The sequence below is a fragment of the Manis pentadactyla genome, chromosome 8 (genome assembly GCF_030020395.1).
Source record: "Manis pentadactyla isolate mManPen7 chromosome 8, mManPen7.hap1, whole genome shotgun sequence".
NCBI classification, from domain to species: Eukaryota; Metazoa; Chordata; class Mammalia; order Pholidota; family Manidae; genus Manis; species Manis pentadactyla.
Genome location: NC_080026.1, coordinates 52,416,918 through 52,433,112, shown reverse-complemented (window position 1 = coordinate 52,433,112; position 16,195 = coordinate 52,416,918). Strand labels below are relative to the sequence as shown.

At 37.4% G+C, this 16,195-nt stretch overlaps 1 protein-coding gene across 6 annotated transcripts in view; it reads left to right on the top strand.

The window, feature by feature from the left end:
* The window catches only part of ARID4B (AT-rich interaction domain 4B), a 169,228-nt gene that overhangs the window by 55,995 nt on the left and 97,038 nt on the right, over window positions 1-16,195 (top strand). For all 6 annotated transcript variants that reach the window (XM_036919279.2, XM_057505734.1, XM_057505733.1 and 3 more), the window contains exons 3-4: window positions 4,844-4,954; window positions 7,572-7,637. In XM_036919279.2, coding sequence (XP_036775174.2) covers window positions 4,844-4,954; window positions 7,572-7,637 — 177 coding nt within the window. The remainder of the gene's footprint in view (window positions 1-4,843; window positions 4,955-7,571; window positions 7,638-16,195) is intronic.

Sequence of the window (16,195 nt, the reverse complement as noted above, 5' to 3'; positions counted from 1 at the left end):
ACTTTTCTGTTACATGATGAAAAGTACCTTTGCTTTTTTGGCTCATACAGTGTCTTTAAACAGTATGTCCTTCCTGTATTTCTCCTACTTCTTTTCTGATGATGAACATTTTACTTAGAATGTTTGTTTTGAATTAGTTAAATTTCCAGGAATATGCAGATACCTCTCTGTTTATATCTGTGAATATGCAGGTATTTTTCTGGTTATTAGATATGGGTCTAAAATTTACTTATAAGTGATTTGTGGTTCCATCCCTTAAAGTAACTTAAATTTTAGGGATAATAGTAGGAAATATAGGTAGCATCGAGGGAAGATTTTTGTGTTTGGGGAGAAGTGTTGACTTAAAAAAAATTTTTTTAATGCAAGAACTTTTCTAATCCAGTAAAATGAGTAACTCAGAAAGATGGGTAAAGGACATAAATGAGCAATTCATAGAAAAAGATATGCAAATGCCCAATAAATATGTACTGTTTTTTAAAATGATTTATTTTCAAATAATTTTGAATTTATAGCCCAAAGAATTCATATAATCTATACACATGTGTGTATATATATTCATATAATCTATATACATATGTGTATATGTACTCATTATTATTATCTTCAAACTTTTTGAGAACTACAGACTTGATGTCCTGTCACCCCTAAATCCTGCAGTGTGTAATTTCCAACAAAAAGGACACTCTTGTACCTACCTTGTGTTCAGCCCTGTAGATCAGGAAATCAGCATTGGTATAAAACTACCATCTTATCCCCAGAACACTCAAACTTAAATAACTCTCCCAGTAAGGTCTTTCCTTTTTGGTCTATCCTGTATCCAGGAATACATTTGTTCAGTACCCCAACCCTTAGTCCTCACTGTCCCATGTCCTTAGTACCACATGAAAAGGAAGAGAGGAAATGGCCCCAGGGAAGATTTCAAAGTCAGATTGCAGTTTTTCTTTATTTTTTCAATATACTCATTCTTTTGTATGTCCTAAAAAATTGTGGATTTTAATTTTGAGCTTAGTTTTTAAATGATAATACCCTTTGGTATATAGGTGTATCATTCATCTGTTTGAATTATCTCCATTGTTTTGATGTCTCTTTGAGATTATCATCTACAGAAAGGTTGTTTTTGTAGATTTATTGTCACACTGTGTGTTTAAGTAAATACATTTATTTACTGAGGGTTTTAGCATCACATTTAATACTCTTGACTCTCCTGGCTTCTTTGCACTGCCTTGGTAACCAGTTTGGATGCTTACTCTTTTTAAGAAACTATCTCAATAATACATCATCTAGCATGTTTTGGTTTCTTAAAAATACATCTTGAATACCTGAATATTTTTCTAGGCAGTTGTCAATATTAGCTGTTTGGAGAGTTGATGCAGCTATTGTCTTTCTAAAACTTACTTTATGTATTTGGTGTACTGCAGCCTAAGACACATTAGAGATTATTGTTGATTCATTTGGGCACTCGCATGTTTCCCTGGCATTTTGGCTTCTTGAAGGATTATTATCCACCCATAGCTCATTTAAAAATTGCTATGCCTTTTAGTGTTCCCATGGTATTCAATGGCTTTTAGGTGCCCGTTAGGGCATTTGATAGATTGACTAGAAAAATAATTGTTTAAGCAATGCTGGATAACTGTGAGGTAACTGTTGCCTTGACAACTAGAAAACTGTTGTTCTGTTTGATAAACAAAGAGATGGTAATTTAGTAGTTTAATTTACTTTTTGGCATGGAAGTGCTATATAAAAATAGTTCATTTTAGCCTCTGAGATGGTCCATAATATTGACCAGAATCAGAGAGGCAGAGCAAAAAGAAAAGATAAGAATTGTTCTGGCTGTATACATGTGTATATAAAAGGGTTGGTGTTGGTCAAAAGAATATTAGTTAACCTACTGACATAATTCTTTGCGTATGTCTATGCTGGACCTAAGTATAGTAGCCTCAGAATAGGTGTATAGTCTTGATTGTCTTTCTGCCACACTAAGGGTTGTGATACACTTCCTAATGGAGCATTCCTACAAACACTTAACCTCTCTTGCTACCAGAATTCAACATGATTACATTATTTCTGAACTTATATTGCTTTAATGACTTGTTTGCCCATATTGAGTGTTTTGTAACATCATAGTACTTGTTAATAGCTCAATACTTTAGGCATCATAACTGAATGTTTCTTAATAGTGACCCTATATTCCTGATGTGGACTGAAGCTTAGAGAGGTACAGTAGCCTACAAAAACTCACCTAGTTAGTATAATGAATGGAGCTGGGGTTAAGACCTTGTCTTCTTGCTTTGAAAGCCTATGCTATTTTAGTCTGCTTTATTTCTTTGTTATTCTAACAATGGAATGATAATTTATGCTCTGCTAAAATTATATAAGTCTGACCATGTAGGTTATGGATTTTATTTGTTTTTCTGTAGAAATTTTCATTCATATTTTGGTTAGCATAATTTTACTTCTAGATGATTGTGTGTCTGGAAGTATCCCATTCTGATCATCTTTGTAACCCCAATGCTTTGACACAGGCTTGTTAAACTCTACTGTACACAGAATTCAAATTATTATATTTATCTAATAATGAGCATTTAGGAACAGAAAAGTAGCTTACCTTAGGTGATACCAAAAAAAGAAACCAGATAGAGGCAGAAATAAGATCAGAACATAGATCTTTGCTTTTCCTATGCTCTTTTTAACAAATTAACATTAGTGTAACAATGTATTTCAGTTTTAGCAGGTTTTTATTAGACTTCATTTTCTCTTTGCAAGTCTTTTTCTAATGAACATTTTCTTTATATGCCTTGCTAATTCTTTTTCATGTGTTCTAGGGAAGGAAAATGTTTCCCTTCAAAATAATAATTTGCCCCCATGATATTTGAGGTAATTACTACTATTTTCTGTCACCATGGATTTTCATGTTGATGAAGACATGGAATGGGCTTTGTTTGGGGGGAAAAAATCCCCTCTCTCAAATTCAAGTTGAATAAATCTGCTCAATAAATATATTTATAGTTTGCTATGATTGGAATGTTACCAGTATTTGGTCTGAATATGAATGAAAAGAACACATAAACAGGTTTCTGTTTACTAGTAGTCTGAATATATTACTATTCTACTCCCTTTTCTGTTCAGAATTGAATGCAATAAAAATATCTAAAAAGCTTATCACTTCTCAACATACTTGTTTCTGAGCAGACAGAAAAGTGCAACTTTTAGTTGGTTTCTTTTTCTCTCCTACGTTTCAGTTTCTGGTTCCTCATTAATTTCCATTTATTTTAACTATACTATTTGTCTATGAAAATTGGTGGCTGATAAGGCAGGATTTGTGAATGGGAGAGGTGGAAAGTTGTGGGGAGTAATGAAGTCTTATTGTCATGAAGACTGCCCCTCGATTTGGGCTTTTGTAGCTATAATACACAATAACAATTGAATCACAAAGTGAATTGCTGTCTTCTTGAAATTTTCTTAAAATTTCTGGATGAAGTGGTGTGAGTCCGTTTCATATCCTTGTTAAAATAAAGCCACTAGTTAATCTGGAATTTAACCAAAATATTGACCAAGGAAAATGATATTTTAAGTGGACTAAGGCAGGTAGGTAAGGAAGAAGCACATTTATTAACTTAATGCAAGCAAGAGCAATGCACAGTTATCAAGCTGTAGTTAATGATATCAACAAATTTAAAAACTAGTAATGAAGCAATGATTACTTTCAGTGAGGTACACTTATGTTATGGCATAAATGAAATGTATGCATTTTCTGAGTAGACTTAAAAATCAGATACTTGATATGTTTTGAGTTCTTTTTTTCATACTTTTATGAAATATATAGAATATGAAGCAAGTGGCCATTAAGAAGGTCAGCCTGATAGTTTTAAGATCCAGATGAAATTTGCCACCTTATGTTCTATGGAATTTCTGCAGGATGTTAATAGAAAGTAAAGGTTTCTTTGGACAGATAAATTGGGAAATGATGAGGAAGAGTGGGTTCTATTCATTGAACTACTTTTCCCAAATTCACCCCTTTCTCTTCTTTTTGGTGGAGTACGTTGGGAATATTAGTAATTCTTGTAAAACACTTTGGGAAAAGTTATTTACATAATCTTTCCTTGGCTGTGGAATTAATTTAAGTAAAACTCCTTAGAAATATAGATCCTATGCAGAAATTTACCTGATTGTAAAAAGTCAGAACAGCTTGATTAGGACTATTAAAAACTAAATCACAAGTGAGGAAACTTAAAATATTATTTAACACACAAGGGTAAATAAACAGTGAACTCATGCCAAAGTATTTGAGACATTTTGGCTTATTTTTATTTGAGATTCACCAGCTTGGATTTCTCTATATAGTTTTCACCAGAACTTTGAATACATGTAATTCCCCTTCCCCCGCTTCATGCTATTCTGCCTTAGACTTGTCTAGATAGGGATATAACAAAGCTATTCTGAATTTGGGTGGCTACTAAGATACAGCTTAAACATTAAATAAATTTTCTCAGACTTTGAGTTTTAACGATTTGCCTTCTTTTTAAGTGGTCATATAGCAAATAAATATTTGAATGAATGGATGAAATGGGATGGTAGACTTGTGATTGAGCTAGTTCATGTTATGGACCATATGTATTATATATAGAGAAAAAAGATGCCTTTATATTTTATGATGTACACTTAGTACATTTAAATAGGCTTTATGACATTTATTTTTAAGAATATTTTATGGATTGTTCTTACTAAACATGCATTCAACTATTATAACTTTTACAGCTATAAAAGGATTAGATCTGCTATTCTGAGGCTAATTGTGGGAAAAAATTACAGAGTTTATATATAATTATATTTGTTTGCATTTTAGGCCCTTGATGAGCCTCCCTATTTGACAGTGGGTACTGACGTGAGCGCTAAATACAGAGGAGCCTTTTGTGAAGCCAAGATCAAGACAGCAAAAAGACTTGTCAAAGTCAAGGTATAGTATATGCAAACTTTGTATATGTTCAGTATTTGATATTTAAACTTTTATTTGGTAAGTGTATTTAAGAAATTTTTCTGCAGGTAAGTTTAATTTCTAGGAGTAGTGGTTGTAAAAATATCTGAAAAGAAAACATTCTTTGTGATTTTAAAGTATTCCATTTGGAATGAAATTAGATTATCACAAATTGGCATTTTAATTACTAATCTAGACTTAGTATTGTTTGTATTGTTAGCTTTTTAGAGATGACCTGAGATGTAATGTATTTCCTTAACTTAATAGTGAGAAAAATAAAGCTCGTAAAGGGTTAGTGATTTCTCTAAGGCTATTATAGAAAATTAATGGCAGAATGGGAATTCCTGCCATAGTTCATCAGTTTTAAGACCTCCCCCTCCCCTTTAACCTTGGAATTGAGAATGTGATTTATAATTGATGGTATCTAGATAACAATTGAAATATGACAGATCTAGTTGTTGGTTTTTTAATCTTCTCCTTTCTTGAGAAGTCTTTTTGAAATACTTGTGCTTTGTCTCAGACAGTGAAGAAAAATAAATGTAATTGTTCACATTTTTAGTCAGTTGTCAGTGTTGAAAATATGGGAAAGTGAAATATTTGAAGGCAGATATTTTTTCACTTGTCATTTATTTATTGAGCGGCAAACTGTGCAGAGCAGGTGGGAAGGAAGATGGGGAAAGGAAAATCCCTGATGTCTGTCCTTAAGGGATTTATATTTCAGATTGGCAGATACTTTGTGAAACTTTGGTTTGAGTGTCACCAGTTAAGCAGGCCATAGAGGTGTCGTACACCCAGTGGAGTGTATCAGAGTCTCTCCTGGAGCTTTTTCCATTGCCTATATTCTTAGGTTCCTTGTTTATGCATGGATGTGTTAGAAAAAGCTTCCTGGATGATTCTGTTTTGCACTCCTAGTTAAGAACCATTTTGATAAAGACTTTAAATTAACTGTAAGCAATGAGGATGCTATTTCACTTTGCACATGTGTGGTGCCTATGAGCTCTTTTGTGAATTCATTATGTGGGCATTCTTACAGGGCTCTTAGAGTGGCTTTCCTGTTCCAGCATCACATACTAGTGTTCTCTGAACATTAGTTTTTTTGCCACCTACTTTCTTAAAGATGAAGAGAAAGCTTTTTATATCAATTTTCTCTTCCAGACAGGACCACTGCAAAGGAATGTAACACCTTAGTGTGATTAAGAAAACAGTTGTTCCTCCTGGTAGAGAGCCTCTTTAGCAGAGCTTGGCATGCAGATATGCACTCTCATGTCAGTTAGAAAACAGTGTTCCCTTTGGGCAAGAGCAGTGTTACTTCAGGACAGAGCCCAGGTTTTTAGCCCAGATTTACAATCTCAGCTGGGTGACTCTATAATGAATGAACCAGTTAAACATGTACAACAGTCCTGCCATTTCTTGCTATTCATAAAAGGAAAAAAATGTTAGTTTCTACTGCTTCTGTTTATACCACAGTTACCAGCACCTTCTGTTAATTTTTTTGGATACTCTGAAAGTCTGTTTATAATTCAAAGTTAATGATTTTCTCAACAGATAATGGTGGTATATTTCTATACTAGTTTAATTTGTTTATGTTTCAAAGTTAATACATTTTTCAACAATTTATTGGTACACGTCTGCATCAGTTTTCATTTTATTGAGCATTGCTATGTGCTATTTATTATATTAGGTAGTGCAGCTCTACTGTTTAGATCTGGTCTCCATCCTTAAGTGAGTTACAGTCTAAGCGATACAGATACTAAACCCGTAATTTAAAATGTGGTAATGCTTTTGTGGGAGGCAGAAATGCCTGGGATGCTCTGAGTACAGGATATCTCATTTCATAGCTGGTTTGTGAGCCTATTACCTAATTGATTACCAGACATATCTGGTAATACCATGTTAATGGTTCAATTCCTGTAAAAACTCTTGCTTTGTATAGGGAAAGCTGTTTTTTCCTGTACTGAATACGAGAAGCTGTCTTGTTTTTCACCAGCTAATTAAGTATTTAAACTTGAACCCTTTATTTTAGCTTAATCTCCTTATATCTGGTTTCCCATTCTCTGATATCCATGCTGATATTGAGAGTACAGTAAAGTTCTGAAGCTAGACTGCCTGAGTTTGGATCCCAGCTCCACCATGTACTAGTTCTGTGATCTTGGACTAGTTACTTGTATTTTCTGTTCCTCAGTTTTCTCATAAACAAAATGGGAATAATCATACCTACCTAATAGGGTTGTGTGAAGGTGATGTGTTTGATGCTTGAGCCTGATGCTTAGCTCTCAGCAAATGTTGGGTGCTACTGCTTTCTACTAAACTAGGCCTTCACAGAGTGATGGTATACCCAAAAGGCTAAGATTTCCATGTCTTTTTTAGAAAAATAAATTACTAATTATATCGAATAAAGTATATGTGAAGCATCAAATAATTTAGTCTGGGAAGTTGTCTATTTAATAAATTTTTCAGTTCATCTACTTAGGGATTGACTTCTTGAATAAAGTAGGCAGTGTTCAGATACTTGTAATAAAAACAAAATCATGCATTAATGAGCTTATATTGCTTAATTTTACTCTATTTTTCAGCGGCTAATCAAATTTATAATCTCTAGGTAACATTTAGGCATGATTCTTCAACAGTGGAAGTTCAGGATGACCACATAAAGGGCCCACTTAAGGTAATTCATTTACTTAATCATTATTAATTCTAGTGCTTCAATGGGGAGTATTAATAATTATACTTGGTCATTTCTTTTTAATTTGTTGACTGTTGTTGAGTTGATAAATATGTAGTTCTCTTTAAATAGACTAATGGCAAAACATAGATGTAGTGTTCTGTGAAGTCTGATATGATAGTAAAAACCTAACTGTTCAGAAATGAAATGAACATTGAGGAAGCATTGCCTGCCTGCTTTTTATTTACTCATTTGTTTCAGTGTCACTGTGTTTCATTTACTAAAATGGTGGGTTTTTCACAATTATTAAGTAATAAATGAAGATTAAGCAATGTAAGTTCTTTGATGACTTGAGAAGTGAGGGAAAAAGAACACTCAGAGCTTTTCTTTTCTTTTTTTCTTTTTTTTTAATTTTTTAAATTTTGGTATCATTAATCTACAGTTACATGAAGAACATTATGTTTACTAGGCTTCCCCCTTCACCAAGTCCCCCCCACATATCCCTCCACAGTCATTGTCCATCTGCATAGTAAGATGCTGTAAAATCACTACTTGTCTTCTCTGTGTTGCACAGCCCTCCACGTGCCCCCCACGCACTATACGTGCTAATCATAATGCCCTCTTTCTTTTTCCCCACCCTTATCCCTCCCTTCCCACCCATCCTCCTCAGTCCCTTTCTCTTTGGTAACTGTTAGTCCATTCTTGGGTTCTGTCAGTCTGCTGCTGTTTTGTTCCTTCAGTTTTCCATTGTTCTTACACTTCACATATGAGTGAAATCATTTGGTACTTGTCTTTCTCCGCCTGGCTTATTTCACTGAGCATAATACCCTCTAGCTCCTTCCATGTTGTTGCGAATGGTAGGATCTGTTTTTTTCTCATGGCTGAATAATATTCCATTGTGTATATGTACCACATCTTCTTCATCCATTCATCTACTGATGAACATTTAGGTTGCTTCCATATCTTGGCTATTGTAAATAGTGCAGTGATAAACATATGGGTGCATCTGTCTTTTTCAAACTGGAGTGCTGCATTCTTAGGGTAAATTCCTAGAAGTGGAATTCCTGGGTCAAATGGTATTTCTATTTTGAGCATTCTGAGGAACCTCCATACTGCTTTCCACAGGGGTTGAACTAATTTACATTTCCAGCAGCAGTGTAGGAGGGTTCCCCTTTCTCCACAACCTCGCCAACATTTGTTGTTGTTTGTCTTTTCGATGATGGCAGTCCTTACTGGTGTGAGGTGATATCTCATTGTGGTTTTGATTTGCATTTCTCTGATGACTAGCGATGTGGAGCATCTTTTCATGTGCCTGTTGGCCATCTGAATTTCTTCTTTAGAGAACTGTCTATTCAGCTCCTCTGCCCATTTTTTAATTGAATTGTTTGCTTTTTGTTTGTTGAGGTGTGTGAGTTCTTTATATATTTTGGATGTCAATCCTTTATCGTTTCTGTCATTTTCAAATATATTCTCCCATACTGTAGGATACCTTTTTGTTCTATTGATGGTGTCTTTTGCTGTACAGAAGCTTTTTAGCTTGATATAGTCCCACTTGTTCATTTTTGCCTTTGTTTCCCTTGCCTGGGGAGATACGTTCATGAAGAAGTCACTCATACTTATGTCCATGAGATTTTTGCCTATGTTTATTTCTAAGAGTTTTATGTTTTCATGACTTACATTCAGGTCTCTGATCCATTTCGAATTTACTTTTGTGTATGGGGTTAGACAGTGATCCAGTTTCATTCTCTTACATGTAGCTGTCCAGTTTTGCCAGCACCATCTGTTGAAGAGACTGTCATTTCCCCATTGTATGTCCATGGCTCTTTTATTGTGTATTAATTGGCCATATATGTTTAGGTTAATGTCTGGAGTCTCTATTCTGTTCCACTGGTCTGTGACTCTGTTCTTGTGCCAGTACTAAATTGTCCTGATTACTGTGGCTTTGTAGTAGAGCTTGAAGTTGGGGAGCTAGATCCCCCCCCCCACTTTATTCTTCCTTCTCAGGATTGCTTTGGCTATTCGGAATCTTTGGCGGTTCCATATGAATTTTTGAACTATTTGTTCCAGTTCATTGAAGAATGCTGTTGGTAATTTGATAGGTATTGCATCCAATATGTATATTGCTTTGGGCAGGATGGCCATTTTGACTATATTAATTCTTCCTAGCCAGCAGCATGGGATGAGTTTCCATTTGTTAGTGACCTCTTTAATTTCTCTTATAAATCCTTCCAGAGTTTGTATCACTTCTGTAATCTCCTTCCTGGCATCTGTGATCTCCCTCTGGACTTCATCCCTTAGCTCTTGCGTATTTCTTTGCATCTCTGTCAGCATGTTTATGATTTTTATTTTGAATTCTTTTTCAGGAAGACTGGTTAGGTCTGTCTCCTTCTCTGGTGTTGTCTCTGTGATCTTGGTTTGCCTGTAATTTTGCCTTTTCATGGTGATAGAAATAGTTTGCAGAGCTGGGATGAGTGACGGCTGGAAGAACTTCCCTTCTTTTTGGTTTGTGGCCTTCCTCTCCTGGGAGAACAGCAACCTCTAGTGGCTTGTGCTGGGCAGCTGCCCCCAGAAAGGGCTTCTGATTCTTGCCTGGCTGCTATGGAGTTTATCTCTGCCATGGGTGTGGCTTGCCTTGGGCTGCTTCTCCAATATGGTGGAGCCGCGTTGGAGGGGGATCGGCCGGGAGGCTATTTATCTCCGTGAGGGGCCTCCGTGCTCCCTGCTGCCCAGGGGGTTAGAGTGCCCAGAGATCCCCAGATTCCCTGCCTCTGGACTAGGTGTCCCGGGACACTTCTGTCTGGTTTTGGGGTCCCTGTCCCTTTAAGACTTCGAAAAAGCACTTGCCTAAAAAAAAAATTAAAAGCCGCTCACTTTTCTTTGTCCCTGGGTGCCGGCCTCAGGGACCCGCTCACCGGTTTTGCTGTCCTGTTTCCAGGACCCCACTCATGCACTGTGTCTGCGCTCTGGTGCGGATGGCTGGGGCTGGGTGTTCAGCAGTCCTGGGTTCCCTCTCCCTCCCCACTCCGACTCTTCTCCTCCCGCCGGGAACTGGGGTTAGGGGCGCTTGGGTCCCGCCGGGCCGGGGCTTGTATCTTACCCCCTTCGCGAGGCGCTGGGTTCTCGCAGGTGTGGATGTGGTCTGGATGTTGTCCTGTGTCCTCTGGTCTCTATTCTAGGAAGAGTTATCTTTGTTATATTTTCATAAATATATGTGGTTTTGGGAGGAGATTTCCGCTGCTCTACTTACACCGCCATCTTGGCTCCACCTCCCCTAATTTCTCTTAAGAGTGTCTTATAGTTTCAGGGTATAGGTCTTTCACTTCCTTGGTTAGGTTTATTCCTAGGTATTTTATTCTTTTTGATGCTATTGTGAATGGAATTGTTTTCCTGATTTCTCCTTCTTTTAGTTCATTGTTAGTGTATAGGAAAGCCACAGATTTCTGTGTGTTGATTTTGTATCCTGCAACTTTGCTGTATTCCGATATCAGTTCTAGTAGTTTTGGGGTGGAGTCTTTAGGGTTTTTTATGTACAATATCATGTCATCTGCAAATAGTGACAGTTTAACTTCTTCTTTACCAGTCTGGATTCCTTGTGTTTTTTTGTTTTGTCTGATTCCCGTGGCTAGGACCTTCAGTACTACATTGAATAACAGTGGGGAGAGTGGGCATCCCTGTCTAGTTCCCAATCTCAGAGGAAAAGCTTTCAGCCTCTCACTGTTCAGTATGATGTTAGCTGTGGGTTTATCATATATGGCCTTTATTATGTTGAGGTACTTGCCCTCTATGCCCATTTTATTGAGAGTTTTTATCATGAATGGATGTTGAATTTTGTCGAATGCTTTTTCAGCATCTATGGAGATGATCATGTGGTTTTGTACTTCTTTTTGTTGATGTGGTGGATGATGTTGATGGATTTTCGAATGTTGTACCATCCTTGCATCCCTGGGATGAATCCCACTTGGTCATGGTTTATGATCCTCTTGATGTATTTTTTAATTCGGTGTGCTAATATTTTGTTGAGTATTTTTGCATCTACGTTCATCAGGGATATTGATCTGTAGTTTTCTTTTTTGGTGGGGTCTTTGCCTGGTTTTGGTATTAGGGTGATGTTGGCTTCATAGAATGAGTTTGGGAGTATTCCCTCCTCTTCTATTTTTTGGAAAACTTTTTTTTTCTTTTTTTTGAGAGGTCATCTCTCATATTTATTGATCAAATGGTTGTTAACAACAATAAAATTCTGTATAGGGGACTCAATGCTCAATGCACATTAATCCACCCCAAGCCTAATTCTCGTCAGTCTCCAATCTTCTGAAGCATAACAAATAAGTTCTTACATGGTGAACATATTCTTACATAGTGAATAAGTTCTTACATGGTGAACAGTACAAGGGCAGTCATCACAAAAAGTTTCAGTTTTGATCACGCATTATGAACTATAAACAATCAGGTCAAATATGAATATTCGTTTGATTTTTATACTTGATTTATATGTGAATCCCACGTTTCTCCATTATCATTATTATTGTTATTATTATTATTATATTTAATAAAATGCTGAAGTGGTAGGTAGATGCAAGATAAAGGTAGAAAACATAGTTTAGTGTTGTAAGAGAGCACATGTAGATGATCAGGTGTGTGCCTGTAGACTTAAGTGTTAATCCAAGCTAGACAAGGGCAATAAAACATCCACGGATGCAGAAGATTTCTCTCAAAACAGGGGCGGGTGAGGTTCTAAGCCTCACCTCTGTTGATCCCCAATTTCTCACCTGATGGCCCCCCTGCGACTGTGCCTGTCTTAGGTTGTTCCTCCCTTGAGGAATCTTACCCGTCTCTGGCTAACCAGTCATCTTCCGGGACCATACAGGGAAATGTAAAGTTGGTAAGTGAGAGAGAAGCAATATTCTTTGAAAAGGTTAGCTTTTTACTTCTTTGCAGATTTATGCCCTGTGGCTTCTATGCTCAGCATTTGTCTTGAGGTATCTTTACCACTTGGAAGAATTATGATACTTGGTAAATTCAATATAAGGCACGAATTCTATTTAAGGGTTGTAATTAGGAAGGAAGGAGAAAAGCTATAGAAGTAGCAGATGGAAGAAAACATGGGAAGATTGATTATTTCTTTGACATATCTTCTTGTAGAGTAACTTAAGCATGTATAGGTTTTAAACTACTAATTAAATTGTGCACACACATTAACATAATAGGAATACAGTTACATAACCAAAGCAGACCTATATTTACCAGCCATCTCCAGTGAAACCAAGGAAACCAGTTAGGCATCCTAGGTATTTGTGAAAATTAATCTATGATATAATGGATATTGTCCAACTGAACTTGAACCGTCTGAGAGAAATCAGAGAAGTTAAAACAACCCATTCCTGGGAACTGTTCACATCCCATATGTTCTTTTAACAGTAGATAGTCTGTAGTTGTAAGATTTTGGAGCACTACACCTTGCACTTCTCCTAATTCTTGGTTGAGTTTATTTTTTGGAAAACTTTAAGGAGAATGGGTATTATGTCTTCCCTGTATGTCTGATAAAATTCCGAGGTAAATCCATCTGGCCTGGGGGTTTTGTTCTTGGGTAGTTTTTTGATTACTGATTCAATTTCGTTGCTGGTAATTGGTCTGTTTAGATTTTCTGTTTCTTTCTGGGTCAGTCTTGGAAGGTTGTATTTTTCTAGGAAGTTGTCCATTTCTCCTAGGTTTCCCAGCTTGTTCGCATATAGTTTTTCATAGTATTCTCTAATAATTCTTTGTATTTCTGTGGGGTCCATCGTGATTTTTCTTTCTCGTTTCTGATTCTGTTGATGTGTGTTGACTCTCTTTTTCTCTTAATAAGTGTGGCTAGAGGCTTATCTATTTTGTTTATTTTCTTGAAGAACTTGCTCTTGGTTTCATTGATTTTTTTCTATTGTTTTATTCTTCTCAGTTTTATTTATTTCTTCTCTGATCTTTATTATGTCCCTCCTTCTGCTGACCTTAGGCCTCATTTGTTCTTCTTTTTCCAATTTTGATAATTGTGACATTAGACTGTTCATTTGGGATTGTTCTTCCTTCTTTAAATATGCCTGTATTGCTATATACTTTCCTCTTAAGACTGCTTTCGCTGCGTCCCATAGAAGTTGGGGCTTTGTGTTGTTGTTGTCATTTGTTTCCATATATTGCTGGTTCTCCATTTTAATTTGGTCGTTGACCCATTGATTATTTAGGAGCATGTTGTTAAACCTCCATGTGTTTGTGAGCCTTTTTTGCTTTCTTTGTACAATTTATTTCTAGTTTTATACCTTTGTGGTCTGAAAAGTTGATTGGTAGGATTTCAGTCTTTTGGAATTTACTGAGGCTCTTTTTGTGGCCTATTATGTGGTCTATTCTGGAGAATGTTCCATGTGCACTTGAGAAGAATGTGTAACCTGTTTCTTTTGGATGTAGAGTTCTATAGATGTCCATTAGGTCCATCTGTTCTAGTGTGTTGTTCAGTGCCTCTCTGTCCATACTTATTTTCTGTCTGGTGGATCTGTCCTTTGGAGTGAGTCATGTGTTTAAGTCTCCCAAAATGAATGCATTGCATTCTATTTCCTTCTTTAATTCTGTTAGCATTTGTTTCCCATATATTGATGCTCCTGTATTGGGTTCATATATGTTTATAATGGTTATATCCTCTTGTTGGACTGAGACCTTTATCATTATGTAATGTCCTTCTTTATCTCTTGCTACTTTCTTTATTTTGAAGTCTATTGTCTGATACTAGTATTGTGACACCTGCTTTTTTCTCTCTGTTGTTTGCATGAAATATCTTTTTCCATCCCTTGACTTTTAATATGTGCATGTCTTTGGGTTTGAGGTGAGTCTCTTGTAAGCAGCGTATAGATGGATCTTGCTTTTTTATCCATTCTGTTACTCTGTGTCTTTTGATTGGTGCATTCAGTCCATTTACATTTAGAGTGATTATTGAAAGATATGTACTTACTGCCATTGCAGGGTTTAGGTTCGTGGTTACCAAAGGTTCAAGGTTAGCTTCTTTACTACCTTGCTGTCTGACTTAACTCACTTATTGAGCTATTATAAACACAATCTGATGGTTATTTCTCTCCCTTCCTATTCCTCCTCCTCCATCCTTCATATGTTGCCTGTTTTGTTCTGTGCTCTTTTTAGGAGTGCTCCCATCTAGAGCAGTCCCTCTAAGATACCCTGTAGAGGTGGTTTGTGGGAGACAAATTCCCTCAACTTTTGCTTGTCTGGGAATTGTTTAATCCCTCCTTCATATTTAAATGATAATCGTGCTGGATACAGTATCCTTGGTTCAAGGCCCTTCTGTTTCATTGCATTAAATATATCATGTCTTTCTCTTCTGGCTTGTAAGGTTTCTGTTTAGAAGTCTGATGATAGCCTGATAGGTTTTCCTTTGTAGGTCACCTTTTTTCTCTCTCTGGCTGCCTTTAATACTGTATCCTTGTCCTTGATCTTTACCATTTTAATTATTATGTGTCTTGGTGTTGTCCTCTTTGGGTCCTTTCTGTTGGGAGTTCTGTGTGCCTCCATAGTCTGAGCAACTATTTCCTCTCCCAGTTTGGGGAAGTTCTCAGCAATTATTTCTTCAAAGACACTTTTTATCCCTTTTTCTCTCTCTTCTTCTTCTGGTACCCCTATAATGTGGATATTGTTCCTTTTGGATTGGTCACACAGTTCTCTTAATATTGTTTCATTCCTGGAGATCCTTTTATCTCTCTCTGCCTCAGCTTCTATGCGTTCTTGTTCTCTGGTTTCTATTCCATCAATGGCCCCTTGCATCTTATCCATTCTGCTTATAAATCCTTCCAGAGTTTGTTTCACTTCTGTAATCTCTCTCCGGACATCTGTAATCTCCCTCTGTACTTTATCCCTTAGCTCTTCCATATTTCTCTGCAGCTCTGTCAGGATGTTTATGATTTTTATTTTGAATTCTTTTTCAGGGAGACTGGTTAGGTCTGTCTCTGCAGCTCCCCTTTCAGGTGTTGTCTGAACTATCTTCGACTGGACTAAATTTTTTTGCCTTTTCGTGGTGATAGTGGTGGCTGTAGGCAGGTTGCAGGTGTGTCAGCTGGGAGAAGAAAGTCCTTTCCTGCTTGCTGGATGCCTTGCCCTTCTCCGCTGCCTGTGTTGGTTACCCGCACTCCTGGAGCAGCCACCGGGTTTGTCCCCGAAGCTGCTTTGGGCAAGGTCTCCGACAGAGCAGCACAGAGCCCTGCCAGGAGTGGCAGGCACACCAGGTGCGCTCATTCGTGATAGCGGCACCCCTGCCGGGCATCTCTTTACTAGCAGCGGCCTTTGCATCTGGCCTGGGCGGCTGTGCGTAGGGCTGGGATTCCGGTCGGCTGCTGGGAGTGCGCCTGCTCCCCCTGGCTCCGCTGCAGGTCGGCGCGGGGGTCTCCTCTGCGGGCCTCTACCTGGCTCCTCTGGCTCCGCTGCTGCAAGTGCACGCGAGCCGTACCTGGGCTGTTTGACTGCTGCTGCGGGCTCGCACAAGCCTCTCCTGGTCTCCTCTGATGCCATTGGCACACGTGATCTGCTCCTGGTCCCTT